At 30.5% G+C, this 23,180-nt stretch overlaps 1 protein-coding gene across 2 annotated transcripts in view; it reads left to right on the forward strand.

Moving 5' to 3' along the window:
* Window positions 1-1,406: 1,406 nt before the first annotated feature.
* LOC101241409 (cation-independent mannose-6-phosphate receptor) overlaps window positions 1,407-23,180 on the forward strand; it is a 59,994-nt gene continuing 38,220 nt past the window's right edge. Inside the window, exons 1-4 of one of the 2 annotated variants that reach the window (XM_065815455.1) lie at window positions 1,407-1,556; window positions 14,149-14,413; window positions 14,488-14,647; window positions 14,736-14,974. In XM_065815455.1, coding sequence (XP_065671527.1) covers window positions 1,456-1,556; window positions 14,149-14,413; window positions 14,488-14,647; window positions 14,736-14,974 — 765 coding nt within the window. In that variant the 5' untranslated portion in view covers window positions 1,407-1,455. Of the gene's footprint in view, window positions 1,557-13,610; window positions 14,414-14,487; window positions 14,648-14,735; window positions 14,975-23,180 lie in introns of both variants that reach the window. The other variant, XM_065815456.1, reaches the window with a different exon arrangement.

Genomic DNA, 23,180 nt, shown 5'->3' on the forward strand with positions numbered 1-23,180 from the left:
GTTTTTTTTAGTGAAGAATTGTTGTTAACTGATTGCCAGCTTATGTAGTTAACAACCTTTGAGACCAAATCGCTGTCTTCATTGTTACAAAAGTTGCTAGTTAGTCGTTAGCCAATTTCCTACTTAAAAAAATACTTTAGTTCACGATTGTAACCAGTGATTTCACGTTGTGGCCAGTGACGGATTCAGAGGGAGAATGGGGGTATGCATTCCCCCCCCCCCACCAGAATCTGAAAGTCCATCATTATCTTAGAAATTGAGGACCTTTCTTTTTTTTCGCAAGACGCAAATGTTGCAAAAATACAAAAACATTTCAACCTCCCATCTCCCCCCCCCCCCCATCCTTCACCAAAAATTACTGGATCCATCACTGGTTGTGGCAACTGTTGGAACTATTTTTTACTTAAAATCAAATTTGAAGGAAATTTTTAACTTCAAGGCAAAAAAGGGAACTGTAAGCATCAAATTGCTTAACTTCAAATCATCGTTGGCGCAAGAGTTAGTGTCTCGTTCCCGTCCGCAACGCTCTCTCACATATCGACGTTTTAATACGACAAATCAAAACACCTGGTATCTTTGTTATTTTTAACATCTAATAAATATGTCATAATGAAAAGGAAAAAAAAAATGTATTAATTATTTGAAAATTATCTCAAGCTTTTCTAGTACAAATTCAAGGTCTTACACTAACTTAATAAGTACTTTTTGCAATAATTTGATATAAGTTTTTGCTTTTTGTTCATTTATTATTTGAACAAATAACCAAAAACATTTAAATGCAAGTTTACTTGCAAATAAAAGTATATATATAGTTTTTTGTGTAAAATTAAGGAATTTTTTTTTGTGTGTGTTGGAGTTTTTTTTCTCTCTAGATATTCATATTGTTAAAAATAAAATTAAAATTAAGTTAATTCCAGGCATTCATCAAAAAGAATGACCATGCAAATCATTTTAATTTTTTATTATAAACAGTTAAAAAACTGTTTATTGTAAACACTTTTTTTTCAGTTTAAATAGCCATTCTTTTTGATAAATGTCTGGAGTTAACTTAATTTTAGTTTCGTTTTAAAGGTTTTATTTCTTTAGGGTGCTTAAATGCGGATTTACCAGGATGATAATTAAATGTCAACATATTATGCTATAAACTTTACAGCATAATATGTTGAAACTTGATTCTCATCCTGGTTTGCAGTTAAGCACCCTTAAAATAATTTTTCCCGCTATTTTAAACAACCATTGTTATGAATACTGACAATAGGAATCCATAGATCGACAGACAGTTTTTATTGGGGAAGTAATTATTTAAGTATGATATATGTCTATATCTGTATTTCGAATATAAAAGTTTTTATTTTTTTGTCTACTACTATGTATTAAGTTGGCACAGTTCTAGTATATTCTGTTTTATTTAATTTTAAAATTCTGACTTAAATTCAACACACTCTCCAGAAAATTATGAATAAAACATATATTGCATTTTTTAATGTAATACTGTTCCCAATATGTTGGTGTTGTAATGTTACCATAGGCGGAAGTGTTGTTTCAATTTCCAAAAGGTATTCTTTATTTATTAGTTTGTTAGTTTTTGTTTTTATTTTTTATTTTCTATTCATTATTAGTTTTTATTAGTTAAAAACACTCTAAAAATTTATTAAACATTAACCATTCATTTTGTATTAACTCCTAAAGTTTTCTAATAACATAAAATTATAGATATATAAGTTACATCAGATGATAATTATTTTGATTAGATACTAAAGAGTATGAATATTTTTAGTAGCAAATTTTTTCTATGGGGCATTCCACGTCAAGTGGAACCACCCATCCGACATCACTGATTTTGATGAAAATTGGCTTACATAGTGGGCATATGGACAGAAGAAACACATAAATTTTTTGACTTAGATCAGTTATTTCCTGAGATATGACCTTTCAAAGTTTTGACTTTTTCACTTGACCTTGATTTTTTTAAAATCATTAATTTTTTGCTATTATACTTTGGAAGTTGATTTTAGTGGCAAACAGAAGCTCATTTTCTGTAAATAGCCTATTGTAATATATATTACTAATTATTTACTTTTTTTCTTTTATTTTCTAGGTTGTAATTTAAATACTAGTACTATATATACATACCAAGTCAATATTAAATTATATGAGGCTTAAAACTATATATATTTATATTAAAATAATTAATTCATTTCCATTGAATTAGTCGTCAAAAACAACTTAAAAAGAAGATTTTACTAACTTTCAAATTAAATTTAGATTAAAAATGGCATTTCAAGCGCAAGTAAAAGAGTTAAAGAAGAGACAACACTATTGTTATGATTCTTTCCAATGCCATAAGAAAAAACAATATAAAACCTTAAGGGGAGTTACTAGTCGGCAAGTAGTTATGTACCCACTGTTGTAAAAAATGACCAAAAACTACTTTGAGCTGACCCGAGAAAACCGCTTTGACAGGGTGAAACTACAATGTTTCCTGACTCCAAAAATGTAAAATTTGAAATCTAACTATTTCATCCGAGAAAATAATTTTGATTTTTAGTTTTTAGTACTTTGCACAATAGGGCGAAATGACAGCTTTTCAAATTTTGCATTTTTACAGCATTCAAAAACTCTTCAAAATAAACATTTATTACTCCAAAACATAACTGTCTAAAATTCACTTGAATAATAGTTTATTCTGACACAACTGATATAGTTTTTCATTAACAAGATGGAAATAATAAACACTTTCTTAAATAATTCTTTTAGTTATTCTAAGCCAAAACACAAAAACAACCTCTTGATTCTAAACACATAAAGAGCAAATGGTACATAAAATAAATTCTTCTCAATATTTGATTCTTCACAAATGCTTGCTGTTGTAGTCCACAACACTTGAAAGAAGCCTCTTTGCATACTCAGGATGATTGCGGTCTCTTTTGTATCTCTGCCAATGTGAGCTGAAATTATGATGCATTGATTCTGTTGCCTGCTCACTAAAGATCCCCAAGGGAGCCCTTTTAATCTCAATGAATTGCTTCACATGGAAGAAAACAGCATGAACTTTTAGAGTCACACTGATGTTCATGATTCCAAATATGAGTCTCTGAAGCGATCAATTTTTTCAGAAAAGTCATCCTCCAGAACCATACCAAAACATGCTGTCACCACAGACTTAAACTTTCGAAGGGCATCAATGATTCCAAAGACTTGAAAAGCAGACTCAGTCTCTGCAATTCTTTGAAGGAGGTCAAGATTGCTGAGAAGCTTGTGACAGGCATTCCCTGCAAACTGCCCACCATGGTATGGTTCTTGTTGAGTGTGGAGAGCTGAGGGCCACTTGACAACATTGGGCCAAACTTCTGTCATGGCTTTGTACATGTGATTGACCACACCAAGGAGAAGATGGAGTTCCATTGGTGGTATTAGCTCCAAGATGAGTTTGTTTTCAGAACCAGATAGCAAAGGCTCATGCACTACATTGCCAAAAGATCTTGCCTTTTTGATATCACCACCAGACTTAGCAAACTCTTGATAACAGGCAACAAATGAGCCTAGTGTCCTCAAAGATCCTGATTGAGAAAGATGCTTTGATTCTGTGTTGCACCAAGAGCAAGGGTGAGTACTTGCATGGCTCTGAAGGCCACAAAGGATGTTGGCAAGTTTCATGTCGCATGAGACAACAAAGTTGACTTTGTCTAACTTGAACAAAGACAAGATCTGCCTCACATTTTCAAAGTTTTCTGGTAGTCCTTCTGATAAAGCCACAAGCATTTGACGCTTTACACTACTGTCTTTGGCAGTCCTCTGAGTTAAAAGTTTTTTCCGTGGTGGTGACCTTGAATCACAGTGAGAATCCAACTCCATGATGCCAAGAGAAACTTTCAGAAATCCTCCACCTCCATCAATTCCCAACTTGACAATATGATTCTGGAAAACTCTTCGAGAAAGCAGGACTTCATTCAAAAGCTCGGCAAGATCCTTGCAATGCACAACCACAAAGTCAGTGGAGTTACTCTCTGATAAAACTTGGATGCTAGTTTGAGTAAAAAACTCAGACAACTGTTTGCCAATGGCTTCAAACTTAGCAAGAAAACTAGTCTCCACAATCTTGGTGTCACTGACTCTGTTGATGGTTGATGCCAATTTCTTCATGCCAAGGTTGGACAGTCCTGTGTTTAGCTGAACTTGTACAAGATCTTCAGTTTTGATGCTGGGTTCAGGAAAAAGAGCTCTTGCACTTGAGCTTCCTAAAAATGAAATTATATTAACACTTTTTGTAATTTTAAGTTTTAAAATTAAAGGTATTCCCTCTGAACCTGCCATCTTTATATGTATATATAAAAGTATCACCTGTTTTAACTCTAAGTGGTGGGCCGCCTTTAGGATGCGATATTTTGACAGTACCACCAGGTGTGGAAGGTTTAGTAGAGATGACTTGAGTAGCTATTTGCTCTGCAGCGAGTGGATCAGCTGTAGCTAGCTGCTTGAGATTCTCTCTAAAAGTGAACGGAGTGCACTGATGTGGCAGACCTCTTCCAACTAGACTCAAACAATCACCACATCTTTGAGGGGTACAATCTTCCACAGGTTTAGAATAGTCCACTGGGCTCTTCTCATTCAACTTCAAATGTCCAACTTGACAAATAAGACAGTTGCAACCTTGATCTCTTGTTGGTGGTCTAACTTTTATAGATGAGAAAGGAAACAAAGGTGGCAGGTTAACATCTTTTCCTTCATCTTTTCTCCGAAGAATTGTTCGACATGAGTCACAAATACCTCTTGGCACTCTGGTATCAGTCAAATCAAGACTTGTATGGTAATGGTTGAGGATCTTTTCAACAAGGAACTGTGTCAACTCTCGAGAGCACTTCTTCAGACACAAGACACAGACAGATTTCCGACAATCTTCATGATTTTTTGAAAAATTTGGCATTTTGAAATTTTTCTCACACAACTGATAAGTGAAACACTTTAAATAAACATGTTCACTGCCAATTCCCGGAATTTTTAGCTTGTTTACAATTTTGATGCAAAACTTAAAATAAACATGTTCACTGCCTATTCCCGGAATTTTTAGCTTATTTACAATTTTGATGCAACAAAATGTTTATAATATAGTTCAACCATGAAATTATAGGTAAAGTTTTATCTTCTGAGTTAAATACAACTCAGAAAATAAATACAAATTATACTTGCTATATAGACTGTTATGTTTTAGAGTAATAAATGCTAATTTTGGAGAGTTTTTGAATGCTGTAAAAATGCAAAATTTGAAAAGCTGTCATTTTGCCCTATTGTGCAAAGTACTAAAAACTAAAAATCAAAATTATTTTCTTGGACGAAATAGTTAGATTTCAAATTTTACATTTTTGAAGTCAGGAAACATTTTAGTTTCACCCTGTCAAAGCGGTTTTCTTGGGTCAGCTCAAAGTAGTTTTTGGTCATTTTTTACAACAGTGTACCCCTCAAAACTTATGGCTGGAGCAAGATTATGTGGTAATTGCCAAAAGAGGATCACTGGCTTACCTTCCAAAATAGGATTATGTGATGATGAAAATTCTGCAAACTGCCTACAGAATCAGATTCTCAAGGCAGTTTCAGATCGCAAGATATTTGTAGTGACAAGAAAGATGAAAATTATCAGTACCAGGAAGAAGAAATTTCAATTTTAAATAAATCCTTGTTGTTATTGGGTGAGTCACCCTTGGATAAATGCAAGTTACAAACTCTTAAAAGTTATATTCCCGAGAAAAAGAAAAAGCTTCAAAAACTTGTAAAAAGAAAGTTAGACCTTCTTTTGATACTTCAGAGGATGATGAATACGAAGCAACTAAAAAAAAATTTTCAAGGAATGTGCTGATAACATTGTTAAAGTGCTCCAGGATAAATATAAATCAATACAGAGTAAGAGTGAAAAGATCATGGTTTTGACAATACTTGTTGCTCAATGGAGTAATTGAAAAGTGATGAGAGAATTTAATTGTTTGCATCAACTTGTATCTCAATCAAAAGAAGTTTTAATAACCAAAGGTGTTTTATCAACCCCTAACCCAAAAAAAGGGAAATCTATACCTGTACATGTGAAAGATATGGTAAAAGAGTTTTATTATTCTGACACTGTTAGCCGAGTAATGTCTGTAAAAAATTTTTTTCTCTCTGTTATGGAAAATGGGGAAAGAAAACATATTCAGAAAAGATTAGTTTTAAGCAATTTGAAAGAAGTTTATCAATTATTTTCAGAAAAGTATCCCAATATCAAAATCGGGTTTTCGAAGTTTGCAGAGCTATGTCCAAAAGAATGTGTCTTTGCAGGAGCAAGTGGTACTCACTATGTGTGTGTGTGTACCATTCATCAAAATGTTAAGCTCATGATAGTCGGATCACATATGGATAATTTACCATTAGAAGATGAACTAAAAACCCCTATTAAGAACTGCAAACATGCTTTGGCTAAAATCCAATGCAATCCTTTCTTGCCAGCATGTCCTCTAGACGAGTGTAAAAATTGCCTTGGAGTTGCTATGCTAAAGGAATGGCTGTTGCAATGCTTTGAAATTAAAGGGGTTGAAGAAAATGAGTATAAACAGTGGACTACAGCAGATAGGTCCCAGCTTCAAACCTTCATACAGTTCACTGATGAATTTATTGAAAGATTTTTAGGGAGCTTGAAAACACTTACTATACATGATTTTATTGCTCAAGAGCAAAATATTTAGACTGGAAAAACAACAATTTATCCGATGAAGAATTTCTGGTTATTGGTGATTTTTCAGAAAATTATACATTTATCATACAAGATGCAGCACAAGGATATTACTGGACAAATAGTCAAGCAACTTTACATCCTTTTGTTTTTTTTTATAAATATTAAGGAAATTTGTGTCATGAAAGTTATGTGCTGCTTTTGGAATGTAATACTCATGACACAATTGCAGTTCATCTTTTTCAGCGTAAGCTAATTATTTTTTTAAAAGTGGAATTTGAAGTATTAAAAAAAATATATTTTTGTGATGGCTGTGCAGCACAATACAAAAACTGCAAGAGTTTAATAAATCTGTGCTATCACAAAGAGGACTTTGGTATTTCAGCTAAATGGCATTTATTTGCCACAAGTCATGGTAAGAGCCCTTGTGATGGAGTTGGAGGAACTGTTAAACGTAAAGCGGCAAAAGTAAGCTTACATTGTCCATACCATGACCAAATAATGACCTTTTATCAATTATATATGTTTGCTAAAGAAAATATCCATGGAATATCCTTTGAATACCTCACTGCAAATTATTGGCAAATTGAATCCACAATATTGAAGGAAAGATTTTCGAATGCTAAAATGATTCCTGGTACCCAAAAACTTCATTGCTTTAAACCATTATCCACAAATGAACTTCATGTACAAGATTATAGTTCCAATTCTGTGTCTAGAATTGAAAAAATTACGTTACAGAATGTTAGCCAGCTCAACTTCAGTTCAACTACTAGTTACATGGTTATAGAATATGGTGAACAATAGTGGATAGGTTGTGAATAAATTTGATCACATAAAAATTAGGAATTTATTTGTTTACAAGTTTTCACAACATTTTCAAAAGAAATTTAGGACTATCGAACATACAACTTGTATTACAAGTTATCGTAACATCTTAAACACTTTTCGAAAGAGAATTCATATCATTGGTTTCCCAGAAACAGCAACTTTCTGATACAATAATATTTTTCTGACATACACCTTGTCACAGAGAATAATAGGTTCTAGTAGAAATTTTCAAAGTAGAAAAAAAAAGTAGTAGAAAGTACCTTGTAATTTTAGAATAAACTAAAAATCTATCTGAGTGGAAAATTGTGCAAAATGTTGTTTTAGTTTAACCTTTTTGAAGTTTTGATGCCAATCAAATCATATACTAAAGTGTTACTAGGCGTTTTACTTGTATTAGGTAAACTTTCTATCCAACATGTTTTCTTCTCTTTGCCTCTGGGAAATCTATTAATTTTTTAAAAGGTTTGACTTCAATGATAAATAACTCGTAGAACAGCAATAAACACATTTCATCATTTTTCATAAACATAAATAAATTTCACCATTTTCATAATAGACTAAATAAAGAAGCCAACAGATGGTGCTATTTAATTTATTCTTTATAATTATAAAACCTTTTCATTTAATGATTACTATCCACTTCAATAAAAAAGGTTTATAAACAGAGAGTGGATATTTAACAGAATTTCTATCTTCCCAACACAAATTCTATTTTTTCAGATCATATAATAAATTGTCTTAAAACTCGCATTAGTTAAACATTCTATCCAATGTGTTTTCTACTCTTTGTCTCTGGGAAGTTTGGCTTCTTCAATGTTTAATAACTCTTAGAACAGCAATAAACACATTTCACCATTTTTCATAAACATAAATAAATTTTACCATTTTTATAATAGACTAAAAACTTTTTCATTTAATGATTGCTATCCACTTCATATAAAAAAGTTTTATAAACCGAGATTCGATATTTATAGAGATGTTCGGACTGATTGACGTTTTTCTGTTCGCCCGTGTTCGTACGGTCCGAACCACCGAACTGGTCGAACACGAGCAACAATAATTTTGTCAAACAATCCGGACAACTTGGACACCCCAAACACCGGACAGAAAAACTAATGTCGAATCGAACACAGATCGATCACCAAACAGTCATTGAACTAAAAATCTCGAACGCAGTCAGACCTCGAACATGCAAAAAAATGAAAAATAAAAAATGACATAAGAATTGGACAATTTTTTGTTGTTGTTGTAATTCTTCATATTTAATGGTATTTCATATTTACAGGTTCAGAGTAATTTCTAGTACAGATTTAAGTGAAGTATATACCGGTAGTAAATTAAAAAAAAAAGTTGAGTAAGTTTTCAATAAGTTTTCTTAGTGTTTGTACTTGGCATTGAAATGGGAATTTTGCAGTTCCTTGTCCATTCGAAGTAGCATCAAGGCTTCAATTGTTTCTGGTGCAAGATTGGCTCTCCTGTCATTAGTAATCAGCTTTGCAATGGAATTCATTCGTTCACTTGGGGCTGAGGTAGCAGGAATGGCAAGAACAAAGCTAGATACAATGAACAATACTGGAAATGTCTCTTTATTTTTTCCCCACCAAGTTAGTGCTTCATTCCCCAAATTTTTTAAATCTTGAACATTTGGTGCCACAACTTCAGTTCTACTATATTGTTTAATTTGATTATTCTCAACAGGGGCTGTTAAGTCAATAAAGGAAGAAATTGAAGGCAAAATGTGGTTAGAAAAAGGCTTGGTAGAGGAGTGCTGCTTTTTTTGAGGTGGAGAATTGGTCGGTGATGAGTTTGTCTTTTCAAAATTATAATATTGAATAAAACGTCGCAGGTTTTCCTTTGTTTTTATAAGCTTGGCAGAAGCATTTTGTCCGAAGACTTTGAAAGACTTGCAAAAAGGAATAAGAAACAAACCAATCCAATGAATATGATTTATTTTGAATTTATAAGACAAAATGTCATTTGCAAAACTTGACAAGTACCTAATAATATCTCTTTAGTTTTCATAGTCCTGTGTGAAGACCTGAGAATCATATTGAGTTTCAAAGTCAGAATCATTAACCCAACGCAAGAAGTTTTCAACTGGAAGAGAGTTTGCCAAGTCAGTGTCATCATCAACTACATAAGACTCAGGATTGTCTGATTCAGGAGTAATGTTCAAAGGAATCTGTGCAAAAGATGAGAAGAAAGACTTGAAGTAATCTTGCATACTAAAATTTAACAAAATTGGCATATAAATTGTTGGATAGGTTGACCCTTCCAAATCATCACTTGCAGCTTTGAAAACTTTTAAAAATTTAACCAAAACCTCCAACTGATTTTTGTCGATTGCCTCAATTGTACCATTTTATTAGTTCCTCGTAAATGAATCAACAATTCATCATACATTAGAAGGACTCCTTTAAAGAGTGCCAGATGTTAATTTCAAGGTGTAGCTACATATTTTTTTAGAGTCCAACTTAATTTTGCATTCACATTTCCACTCTTCATGAATGTAACAACTTGATAACAATTGTGAAGAAGATCATCTAAAGATAAGCAGTGAATTTTCAGTTCAGATAGTTTAAAAAGTTTTGTCAAAACATTGTTCAAGATGTGGCTGCTACATGAAATTCTTGTCGATTGCAAGATTTCTGGGCAAATGTCTATATCTTCTATTGCTACTACAAAGCCACTATCTTTGAAAGCACTCAAAGTATTAGAACCTTGATCAGTAGTGAAAATTATTCGTCTCAGTCCGCCAGCAGTATAGGCATCTACCTTTTTAAAATTGTCAATGAGATATCGAGAGACGACAGTGGCAGTTTTTGAAATAGGAGGTAACACAGAAAAAGCCATTGCCGTACTTGATTATTTTCAATCCAATGCAGCATCATCGATAGATATGAGTTTCTGTGAAGATCATCAGTCCAAATGTCAGTAGTTATGCCTACACCACTTCTTTCTAGTTTCGCTTTGAGTATTCGGCTGATTGTGATTCTAGACTTTGAAAAACTAGTTTTCATGGCTTCAGCAAATTTGTGTTTGGAAGGAAGAATGTCTTTAGCAGTAATATGTCCCCGATAAGTAGCACCAAGATGAATACAGTGTTTATGACAGATTCAAATCCTTCCCCATAAATTGTTACAAATGGACAAAGATCAGTACTAAATAACGCAAGACAACTATTTAACATTGCATTCTTGTGGTTTTTATGAACTTTCACAGATGTTTTGAAGGTAGAATTTTCCTTTTTTATTACTGGCAAAATAGACTGTGAAGGATCTTGAGCTGTTGGGGCATGTGTTTTAAATGTCTGATCAAAGTAGTAGTGCTACTTAGCTTTTGGTGAACAGCTTTTTTACAAATATTACAAACTGCAACATTTTTGACAGGTTTGGTGGCATGTAATTTGAAGAGCAAAAAAAAAATTCATCCAAACTTCTGACTTGCCTACACCAGTAGTTTTCGCTTTCAAAAGAACAGAACCACTGGAAATTTGTTCATTTAAAATTGCATTAAGTTCAATGACTTCATCTGAAGTCTCATAGATATATTTTATAACATGTGCCATTTTGTATTTTTGTGTAATAAGTTCTCGAAAATGTGTAACTAATATTCACCAATATCCTGTAGTCCAAGGAGAATGAAACTTTTAAAAGTCTTGAAATAATTTAAAGCTGTGGTGAATAATCAAAAATAAAACCACAAACAAAAAATAATTCCCATGAAAAAAAGCATGAAAAACACACCTGGAGAATTACTCAACTTTTCTGCGGTCACATACAAAGCTATGATGCGTATATAGAACAATAGACCATTAAAAGTTTACAACAAGATAACAATAGAACCGAAATAAACAAAATATTTAACATTTATATGTGCGCACAATTCATGCTCTTTAGATATCTGTTCACAAACAACAAGAGTACAACCGTAGCATAGTTTCGCATACATTGTGATTTTTAATACAAAAGCTTAAACTAGGATAAAAAAAAGGTTTAAACGATATCAACTATAAACTATAAACTAAAATATACAGTAACCATAACTTAGAATCTCCAGAAAAAATGAATATTTCCACTATAACAATTAACTATTAATTGTAACGCATTTATTTTCCGGTAAACGTCAACTAAATAATCACCCCAGAAACGTCAAAACACAATAATCAAAACAACGTACAGAACACTTAAAGGACACTTACTGTACACAGAACTGGACACTGAATCATATTCCCTTTTGAAATTCACTTCTCAATACTGGACACCTGTCGGAATATGGTAGTTTACCTTGCACTCTCTAGCACTTATGTAAAATATCTCTTCTCTTCCCTCAGGACTACAACGGCCTGATGTGTTCCAAATAAGTGGTGGAACTTTAATAGCTTCCACTGCGAAACAATAGCAAAAGTCTTGAAATAATTTAAAGCTGTGGTGAATAATGTGGATTAAAATGGAATAAATTCAAGAGAGATAATAATGCTAAACAAGTCGTACAACCGAACAGTCGAACACTTTTGGAAAAGTCAATCAATTTTAATCGATTTGGCCCAGAAATGCCGGCCCGGTCGGACGCCGAACATGGCGGCCATAAAAAAGTCGGACAATGGCGGACATCGGACAAAACATTCTTCAATCAGAACCGAACATTTCGATCATGGACACCGTTGAAAATTTTTCAAATCAAATCGATCAATCATCTTGTAAAATTTTTTTGACTAGGTCGCACATCGGACACAATTTGGCCCATGTCCGACCATCTCTAGATATTTAACAAAATTTCTGTATTTGCTATACTTTTTTTTTGCTACAGGTTCTTGCTTGATGAGTTTTAGTCACTAAGTAAAACCTTCATGTTAATAAAAAGATTGCAGTTAAATAGGATCAATATATGATAAATTATCAGGGGTATGTATAGAGTTGTTTCAAAATATGACAAATTGACTTTTGCTACAGTTGCTACAGTTGATTTGTCATTTTTTTAACTCCCAGTTCAATTTAAGTTGATACGCTGCAAAATGTTTGAGATTCTTTCAAAAATTTATGGCATGTGAGATAAAACTCGTTAAAAACATGGGTTTTTCAGTAAAGCATTTCATTTTTCCTAATGAAATATTTCTGTAACTTGGCTCAGCTACGATTTTGAATAAATTTTTGAAGCGCCTCATTTTGTATACTTGTAACCTCCATATCTTATTTAAATTATTTTTCTCTTTTGCATGAAAAAATAAATGTATGCAAAAAATAAAAAGAGAAAAAAAAACTGAAATTGCTATACTTGCTCCTGATACAAAATATATTTAATAAATGATATTTAATAAATAATAAATGTCTGCATAAATTTCTAGCCCTAGCTATCAATCTCTGCTAAATCTTATATGTTTGCCAGGGCTGGGGCCGGGTTTGTAAAAAGTCCCAAATTTAGCTGGGGCCCCAATCACTTTTATACTGTTTTTCCTAGTGTTAAACATTTTATTGAATAGGTCCAAGGTTTATGATCTACTTTTAAACTTACCAGTACGTTTTCTTTACAATGGCTAAGAAACCTCACCTGTTTGGGATGTTGAAATTCCCTACTAATAGATAAATTAAATAGGCATATTTAATATAGGCAATTGTATACAATTATAGTGCAACTGTATACAATTATCTGTAATATGTAGTATATATAAATATTGTATACAATGATTGTGTTATTGTTTAATAGAATATTATTACATTGTAGCATAATATAACATTGTAATCATATGTTATACAATAAAAGTATAGCAATTTAGTATTCATTTTTCTATAATAAATAAATATATTACACTTTCTTATTGTAAATAAATGAAATATACATATATATTTATATAGTTGTTTCATTATATAATGAAAAATGTATGCATTGGACTTGATATATATAAAGTCTATATGTATGTATATACTTCAACAGGTTTTTTTCTGATAATTAAAGTTTTTGAATAATAAAAATTTTCTTTTAATTATTTTTAGTAATAATAAAGTTATATCAATAAAAGTTTATTTGTATAAAATTTCAGATTTATTTATTGTACATAACTATTACTATCTACATGCCTTTACTATAGCACAAGCTAAATCTGGAAGTTATAACAACATGAAGTAATGGTTGATCATATGAATTCAACACTGTTCACAGAGAAATTTGTAATATATCTTATAATTTCATGTCAAAGTGTGTACTATTTCCTGATAATAACACCACTTAATTACCTCAAGAAAAAGATGTAAAAAACCTGGTTGGTTATCCTACACAAATTAAGCATGAGATTGTTTGAGCCTTTGCTTATGCACTTCTGGACATGTTATAAAGCTACAGGAGACCACATTAAATTTTACATTTATATTTTTGTCTATTTTTAATTGCTACATTAAGTTAATCATACATCAAGTTGTTGATGCAAGATTGAATAAAATTAAAATATATAAAATTAAAAATTCAATAATTTTTATATAAGATTCTATATTTAAAAATCAACTTCTATATTATCTACATATAACAGTAAAATACTTAAAAGTTTTGAAATTCATAAAATGACATAAACTTTAATCTCAATTTTATTTTTTAAATTAAAGTATGTACTTATACATGTATGGTTTATTTAGGGTTTGGAAAGCAGCTGATTACACAAATAACAGTAATATAAAAATATATTCATTATTTTTCTGCAACTTTACAAATAATGGAGCTTCATTATCTACATTAATTCAAGAAACAGTTGGAAACTTAAATTATCCTAAAAGTTATGGAGTACAATCATCAGTGGATATTTCAAATAGTGAAATGATTATTAAAAATGGTGAAAAATGTCCATTAAATGAGTCAATATCTTTAAGTGCACGTGTCAAATTGGTTTGTGGAAAATATTTGGTAAGTTGTACATATGTTAATATTCAGCTTGGTTTCTTTTATAAGCTTTTAATATGCTTATCAAATAATTATAGGGAGACTTGGAATTTGTTAAAGAATCAAATTGTGTTGCATATTTTGAATTTTCATCAAATGAGTTGTGTGGAAAACATGTATATAAAAATCAAATACCTTGCTATCTTATCAATAAGTATGGATATAAGATTGATATGCTTCTGCTGCAGAATTCTTCAGGTTTTTCTTAATTCTTCTTATTTTTTTTATACTTTTTTTATTACTTTCGTAGCCATTATAAAGATTGATGTTGTTCTCTTTTGATTAGGACCACACTTGGCTTTTAATTCTGAAAACGAACAATTAGTCTTTAATGTTTGCGCTGATCTCCAAAATACAGATTGTCCTGTTGGAGCATCAGCATGCTACAATAAAAGCAATGTAGGAAGTATCAGTGAATCAACTATGTTAAAGTTAAACGATGAAGAAAATATTGAACTTTTTTACAAAAATGAGTTAAATAATTGCTCCACTACAATCATCTTTATTTGTCCATATACTGCTGATGTAAGTTTAATTGTCCGTATACTGCTGATGTAAGTTTATTTGTCCATATACTGCTGATGTAAGTTTATTTGTCCATATACTGATTATGTAAGTTTATTTGTCCATATACTGCTGATGTAAGTTTATTTGTCCATATACTGATTATGTAAGTTTATTTGTCCATATACTGCTGATGTAGGTTCATTTGTCTATATACTGCTGATATATATGATATTATGTAATATTGTAAATTGTATTTAATATGGTTTGATACATAAATATTGTCTGGTGGTTTATATAAAATATCTTATTCAACTTATGGTGTAAAGTTTGCTATCTTATAGTTTGTTTTTATCAATTAATTAATTAATTTCAATAGATATAATCATGATACAATAAAATCAATTAATTTTATTGTATCATGATTATATCTATTGATTTATATTATATTAGGCATTATTCACATAATGGCTAATTTGTTAAATTAAAGAAAATCTGTTTTGCATTTATAAATAAATTTTTTTTTGCTTTTTGTAATGAAAAGCCATATGATTATATATATATTTATATATATATATATATATATATATATGTATATATATATATATATATATATATATATATATATATATATATATATATATATATATATATATATATATATATATATATACTACTGTGATCAAAAAGTAAGGTGAATTTTTTTATAAAATGAAAAATCTTTATTTATTCTTCCAAATCTGTATCGTCCCCCTCAAAATAATCCCCCCCGGCCCCAATGCACTTTTGCCAACGTTTTTTCCAGTCTTCGAAGCATGCCAAAAAGTCCTCGGTAGGGATAGCCTTCAATGCGCGTGCCGATTCACGTTGGATCTCTTCAATGGACTCAAAACGATTTCCCCGGAGTGGTCTCTTGAGCTTTGGGAACAGCCAGAAGTCACACGGTGCTAAGTCGGGCGAATACGGTGGTTGTGGAGCAACATGGGTAGAGTTTTTGGCGAAAAACTCACGAAGAACCAGTGCTGTGTGCGAAGGCGCATTATCGTGGTGCAAAATCCAAGAGTTATTGGCCCATAATTCCGGTCTCTTTTTGCGAATAGCTTCACGCAAACGTCGCATAACGCTTAAATAATATTTCTTGTTGACAGTTTGGCCAGTTGAAAGGAATTTGTAGTGCACGACACCACAATAATCAAAGAAAACAGTCAACATGACCTTGATTTTTGAGCGACTTTGACGTGGTTGCTTCGGTCTCGGCTCGCCTTTTTCATGGTATTCACTCGATTGGTTGGTTGTTTCAGGGTCGTATGCGTAGACCCAAGTCTCATCGCCAATAATAATTTGTTTGTAGACGTCTTGATAGTCAGAAAGCATTGCTTCACACGTTTTGACGCGACGCTCTTTTTCAAAGAAATTGAGAAATTTCGGCACCAAACGTGATTTGAGTCTTCTGAGGCCCAAATGATCCTTCAAAATCGCTTGCACCGACCCAAATGATATTCCAACCATGTCAACAAGGTCTCGAATGGTTAACCGACAATTTGCAAGCACCAATTCTTTGATTTTGTTGATGTGGCGATCATCAATCGAAGTTGATGGTCGTCCAGAACGTTCCAAGTCATCAACACGTTCTCGGCCTTCTTTGAAGTCTTTGTACCACTTGTAAACATTTTTTTGAGACATAGTCTCTTCACCGAAGGCCTTTTGCAACATTCGATATGTTTCAGCAGCAGAAATATCATTCTGCAAACAAAATTTAATAGCACTTCTTTGCTCAACAAAATTAGACATCGTGAAAATCGCCGAATGCACTTTTGGTACTTCAGAAACAAGCGTAAACAAAAAAAAATAATTATGAGTTTGACATGTAATTTGGCGCAAATGTTAATGACATTCCTACCAACTTAAAAATAAAAAAGATTGGACGATTCGAATAAGGGCGGAAGTTTAAATTATAAACTCACCTTACTTTTTGATCACAGTAGTATATATATATATCTATATATATATATATATATATATATATATATCTATATATATATATATATATATATATATATATATATATATATATATATATATATATATATATATATATATATATATATATATATATATATAATTTTAGATTTTTAAAACCAAGCTATCTAGATTTGTAGAAAATATTACTAACTCCCAAAAAATTTGAGCAAAGGATCACAAAATAACTAAAAGCTGCTTATTTTAAGCATTACTTGAGGGCAAGAAAAATCACTTGAGGGAAAGACTAACATAAATATTTTTAATACATTTTTTTTCTAGGACATAAATAAATATCTGAATTTTTGATTAAAAAAATGTATGGTTTTTTTTTCTCCCCTAAAAATAGTATAATTTTACATTTTAAATCAAATGAAATTTAGTTATTAGGCAATGCAGCGTTGCTTTTAAAACCTTTACAAAAATTTAATTTGAACATTGTTATTTAATATTAATTTCGCAATAATGTTTAGATATGTAAATCAGAATAAAATTACTCGTCTTATGTATGTTTAATAACTATTTTGAATAAAAAAATATCTGCTATTGTTACTACTACAGTTTTATGATTTCTATTAAAGACCATAGAATATGTTTAAAATATAACATGTTATTTATACTATTTACAATATAAAAATATATTATACAAAGTACCTTGACATATATTATATTTTAAGCAGTGCAGTGTTGCTTTAATAAGATTTACAAATATTAAAATCAAAGTTAGTAATGATAAATAGTAATAAATTGCAATGAAAATGTACAAGGGAATAGGAAACCTGTGTGAATTGAGCAAAAAATGTGAGCAAGATTTAATAAAAAAATAAATTATTTCTTATTAAATTATAAAATTTTTGGCATATTTTACTTTTTAAGAAACTTATTTTAATTTATTTTCATATAAAGAAAGTAAAAGAGATATATAAGAAAAGCTCAATCTAAATAATCTCAATAAAAAAAACTTATATTTAGAGATTTAACTTCTAACAGGCATGGGTATTTTACAACATCTACTTAAAACCTAAATAAACCATTAAAAAGATTAATTCTAAACCTAAATAAACCATCTAAACCTAAATAAACCATTAAAAAGATTAATTTAGTTATAACGAAACTGTAAGTTTAGTTACAACTAAATTAATATCAAAGTATACTTATTATTATCTTAGTATACTTTTTAAGATTTTTTCTGGTTTTTTCAAATCAGAAACCTTAAAAACAGTCCTTAAGCATAACAGATTTGAAAAACATAAAAAGACATAATAAAAATCTGCCCAATATAAGTTTAAGGATATTTTTGGAAGATTTGATTGGAGTAAGAAAGTTCATTTTTAGAACAGAGGATATTTAGTTTAGTAGAAAAGTTTTAACATTTTAAAATTTTAGAAGATATTTTATTATTAGTTATATCAGTTAAAATTTTTTTATGCTTGCAGAGATTAACAGAAAAAAGAACAAAGAAAGTGCAATCAATGGAGTCTGATTATAAAAATGAACTCTAATACAAGTTTCTAATACAAGTTTTGATTTATTTTTTAATTCAATTTTTACCCTAGTGGCTCAAAAATTGAATTATATTAATTAAAATTGAATTATATCAAAATTGAATTATATCAAAATTGAAATTGTATTAAAATTGAATTATATCAAAATAAAATTGAATTATATCAAAAATTGAAATAAATTAAAACTTTGAATTACTAAAAATAACCACCGCAATTAAACAGTAAATTAGCAACAGAAATTAAATTATCTAATCGATGTTTATGCTAGGAACATTGCTATTATGGCTACGATAAGTGATGTTTTACCAAATGTTAAGTAGAAGTGACAAGTGCCATTCTGAATCATGCTGCTGTTGATCTTAGAGATATGCAGTAAAGAAATAGAATAAAAGTGCCAAAAGAGAAAAATATCTACTAGGTTTAGCCTTTTTGGTAGATAAGTTTTCTTCCCTTATGTTTTGCTTTTGCGGTTTAACAGAAAAGTATAAAAGACAGGCTTTTAAGGCATGAAGGCTTTTGGCGCTTCTGATTACTGGTATACTCAATCTTTGTTTAAATTTTCAAAAAATATGCAAATAAAATGTAAAAAAATTTGGAGAGAGGCTTGTTGATATGATGCGACAATATGTCAATAATTACAACAACGGAAATGAAAAATAAAACAGACTGCTTTCTGTAGAAAAAGTTTCTTCTGCTTTAATGAGCTCTGCAAGTGATCCACCAATCTAAGTAGAAGAAACTGTCAAATTTTTTAATTTTTTTTTTACAAAGAAAAGTCTGATTTTATGACTTTGCAAGAGTTGCATTTTCAGAGGTGCATTCTGTAAGGAAAATAGATACAAATAGAGTGCTCAAACACTACCTGAGGTGCATTCTGTATGGAAAATAATACAAATAGAGTGCTCAAACGCTACCAGAGGTGCATTCTGTAAGGAAAATGATACAAATAGGGTGCTCAAACACTACCAGAGGTGCATTCTGTAAGGAAAATAGATTAAAATAGATACAAATAGAGTGCTCAAATACTACCAAAGGTGCATTCTGTAAGGAAAATAGATACAAATAGATACAAGTGAATACAAAGATAGTGCTTAAAACACTCTACAAATAGAGTGCTCAAAACACACTACAAATAGAGTGCTCAAAACACACTACAAATCGAGTCCTCAAAACACACTACAAATAGAGTGCTCAAAACACACTACAAATAGTGTGCTCAAAACACACTACAAATAGAGTGCTCAAAACACACTACAAATAGAGTACTCAAAACACACTACAAATAGAGTGCTCAAAACACACTACAAATAGAATGCTCAAAACACACTACAAATTGAGTGCTCAAAACACACTACAAATAGAGTCCTCAAAACACACTACAAATAGAGTGCTCAAACACTTAAAAATCTTTAAGATATAAAAAATTATCACCAAATTAACCAAGACTACATATTTTAGAAGTTCGTCAAAAAATCTAACTTAATATAATACCAAAATATAGAGTTTTAGAATAGAGTATAGAAGGCATTATATTTGCACCTCAAAACTTTTTACTACATTTTTTAAAGATAAATAGATAGGCATTATATATCATTAAAAAAAAATTAAAATATCAATTATGGCGGGCATAAATGCTATGTGATTTTTGAGAGAAAAAAATTTGAAACAAAAATCAACATTCCAGAAAAACTGTCAACTATTTCTATTACAGAGCATTTAAAGTTAATTTATTACAACCAATTTTGTAAACAAACATTAAGTTATCCTTTAAAAGATAAAATCAAGTAGTTTTAATTAGACAAACAAGACAAAGTAGTTTTAAATAGACAAGCTAGACAAACTCTTTATTTATTGATTTATTACTACACTGTCATTAACGACCTGTTTCAGTGCAAAAGAGCTAGAAAACCTTGTTAAATATTTAAAATAAATTGTTTTTGATAAGTAAAATTGTAGCTAAAACATAAGAGCATGTTGTTTCATTCTATTTAAAATATTAGTAATATTAAATATACATAAAATGAGTAATTTTAATCTGATTCTGAATTTATAAATTTGTAAATCTTACTATGAATCTAAATAAAAATGTCTCACTGCGTAATAACTAAATTTCAGCTAATTAAAAATGTAAATTATACTATTTTTAGGTAGGAAAAAAAATCATACCATTTTAATCTAAAGTTCATATATTTATTTATGTCCTAGAAATAAAAGTTATTAAAAATATTTATATTAGTTTTGCCCCCAAGAAAAAAATAAGCTGTTTTTAGTCATTTTGAGCTCCTTTTTTTACAAAATATGTCCTTGGAGGGCAAGGAAAGAGTAATTCAATGGTGTTCAAATTTTTTTGGAGTTCGTTTAAACATATTTGCTTCAAATCTAGATGGTTTGGTTTTCTAAATTCCAAAATATTTTTCTTCTGAACACCCCTAATGCTTTCTTTGAGCTTTAATATAAATTTGTTGGAGGTCGAATCCAAAATTGAAAAACTAGTGTGGTTAAAACTATAAATAAATCAGCAACACTTTCACTTTTGCTAAAGAAGCAAACCAAGCTAATCTTCATAAACATTTCTTAGTATCTTATGATATTACAAGTTGATATACCAATATTCCACTACAAGAAATAATAGATATTGCCATCAGTAGCATTTTAAATAGTAAAGGCAATCTTAAGTTAGTAAAAGTGATTTAAAAAATTTCTCTTCAATTTTGCAACATCTTAAACTCAATTTCTCTTCAAAGGACCAATTTTCGATCAAATTGATAGTGTTGCTATGGATTGTCCCTTAGCACCTGTTCTTGCTAATCTTTTTATGGGAAATTTTTCCATGAAAAAATTAGCAAGAACAGGTACTAATCTTTTTATGGAAAATGTTATGATTTGATTCACTTATCTTTTTAATAAAAAGATAAATAAATTAAATCATTTAACAGAGAAAAACCACCTTTTTATAAAGATTATGTAGGTAATATTTTTGGTGTTTTTTCATTTGAAAATCACATTTATTCTTGGAGTATATCGATAATGAACAATATATTTAATAATATATTAATAAACAGTTCTACATTTCATACAATCAAAGTTAAATCAAAAATATCTTTTTTGGACCTAACTCTAATTAAAACAAACAATTCCACAATTACAACTGTTTTTCATTAGAAAACTTTCTCGGGACTTTAAATAAACTTTTTCAGTTTTAAAAAGATTTAACATTAAGAGGCAAATGTATTTATAATACATTGTTTCCAGTTTAGGATGTTGAATGCTGGATCTTCTTTGTGTCTGTTTTTATGACTAAGCAACTCATTCTATTATCTCCTAATGAGGGTTAAGCTCTAAAACTCAGTTTTATGGTTCTGAGGCCGGCTGGTAGTCATGTTTCCCGAACTCTGTGGTAGCTCTCAGAGAGGCTGATTCCATTAACAGCTGTAAAATATCAGAGTACTGATAGCTGGTAAGTGACCGGGGCCCTGCCCCCGACTAAAAATGAGACTTTTTTCGAACTGGACTTTGGCAAAACTATAAGATTTAACAGGTGTTGATAGCCAAGGCTAGAAAAAAATCTAATTTACTTCCAACATAATTGTGAGCAACCACTATTAAGTTATGAGTTACTTTAAAATAGGGAATAAATCAAAGTACTCGGAAATGGTTAACTGAAGACTTAAAAAGTTTTAGGTTGTATATAAAAGAAAAACATGGCTAAAAGTTGTAAGGTTTTTTTGATGTGCAAGGAATAAAACTGGATTAATAAAAGTTTTTATATCATGAAGGGACAGATACAGTAAAAGTATGCAACTTGTTGAATAAAAAGCCAAGCAACAATAAGTTTTGGTTTATCGTAATAGACATGATAGCTCGTTTGAGCATTGACCATGATGGCATTTGTAGAAAAAAAAGAAAGAAATGCAGCCTTACAACAATGAGAGAGTGGCTCAAGCTTGGCAGATAAAGCAGGTCTTATTACATTTACAATGTGCTTTTAGACTTAGTCTGAGAAAAAGAGGGCTGTTATTCATCAATATAGGAATGCCAACATTGCAATATTTTTTTGCAGTAAATAAATAAGTTTGTTGTCTGTAGAAAATTGTGCATTTTTAGTCCAGAATAAAAATCCATAAGCCACTGCAAGCTTTAGGTTGTTATAGAAGCATTAGGTTGTTTTTAGGATGAAAGTGAATGGAAACCAATAAATAATCCTATTGAAAAATAAAACTTGGATAAACTTCCAAGATTCGCAATGGAATTAGTCAGAAACAAGTGTTTGTCAAATGAAGGTGCAGCTCTTGCAAATGCTTTACTACATGGTGTTAAACATCTCCTGAAAAATGATGTTGATATAAAAGATATTTTGATTGATAAATACAAATTAGACAAGTCAAAATTGCTATTGAAAATCGGGATTCAGAACAAACAAAAAAAAACTGTTAATTTGTCTTGGGGTTAATTGCAAGTTCAATCAGATAACTAAAACAAGTAAAAAAACTCACCTCAAGGAGAAGTACTAAAGAAATGTATTAAACCTGAACATCATCTCATTTACTTATGAAGATGAAAAATTGGGTGGAAATTATTTTACTTATTGGGCGGTTCCTGTTCTGGTGATACAGGCTTAGTTCTTGCTACTAAAACATACGATGTAATAACATAACAGTTTGGAAAATATATGAGCTCTTCTTCTTGATTGATGAGTTGGTTGA

Source organism: Hydra vulgaris, chromosome 13, assembly GCF_038396675.1.
Source record: "Hydra vulgaris chromosome 13, alternate assembly HydraT2T_AEP".
Lineage (NCBI taxonomy): Eukaryota > Metazoa > Cnidaria > Hydrozoa > Anthoathecata > Hydridae > Hydra > Hydra vulgaris.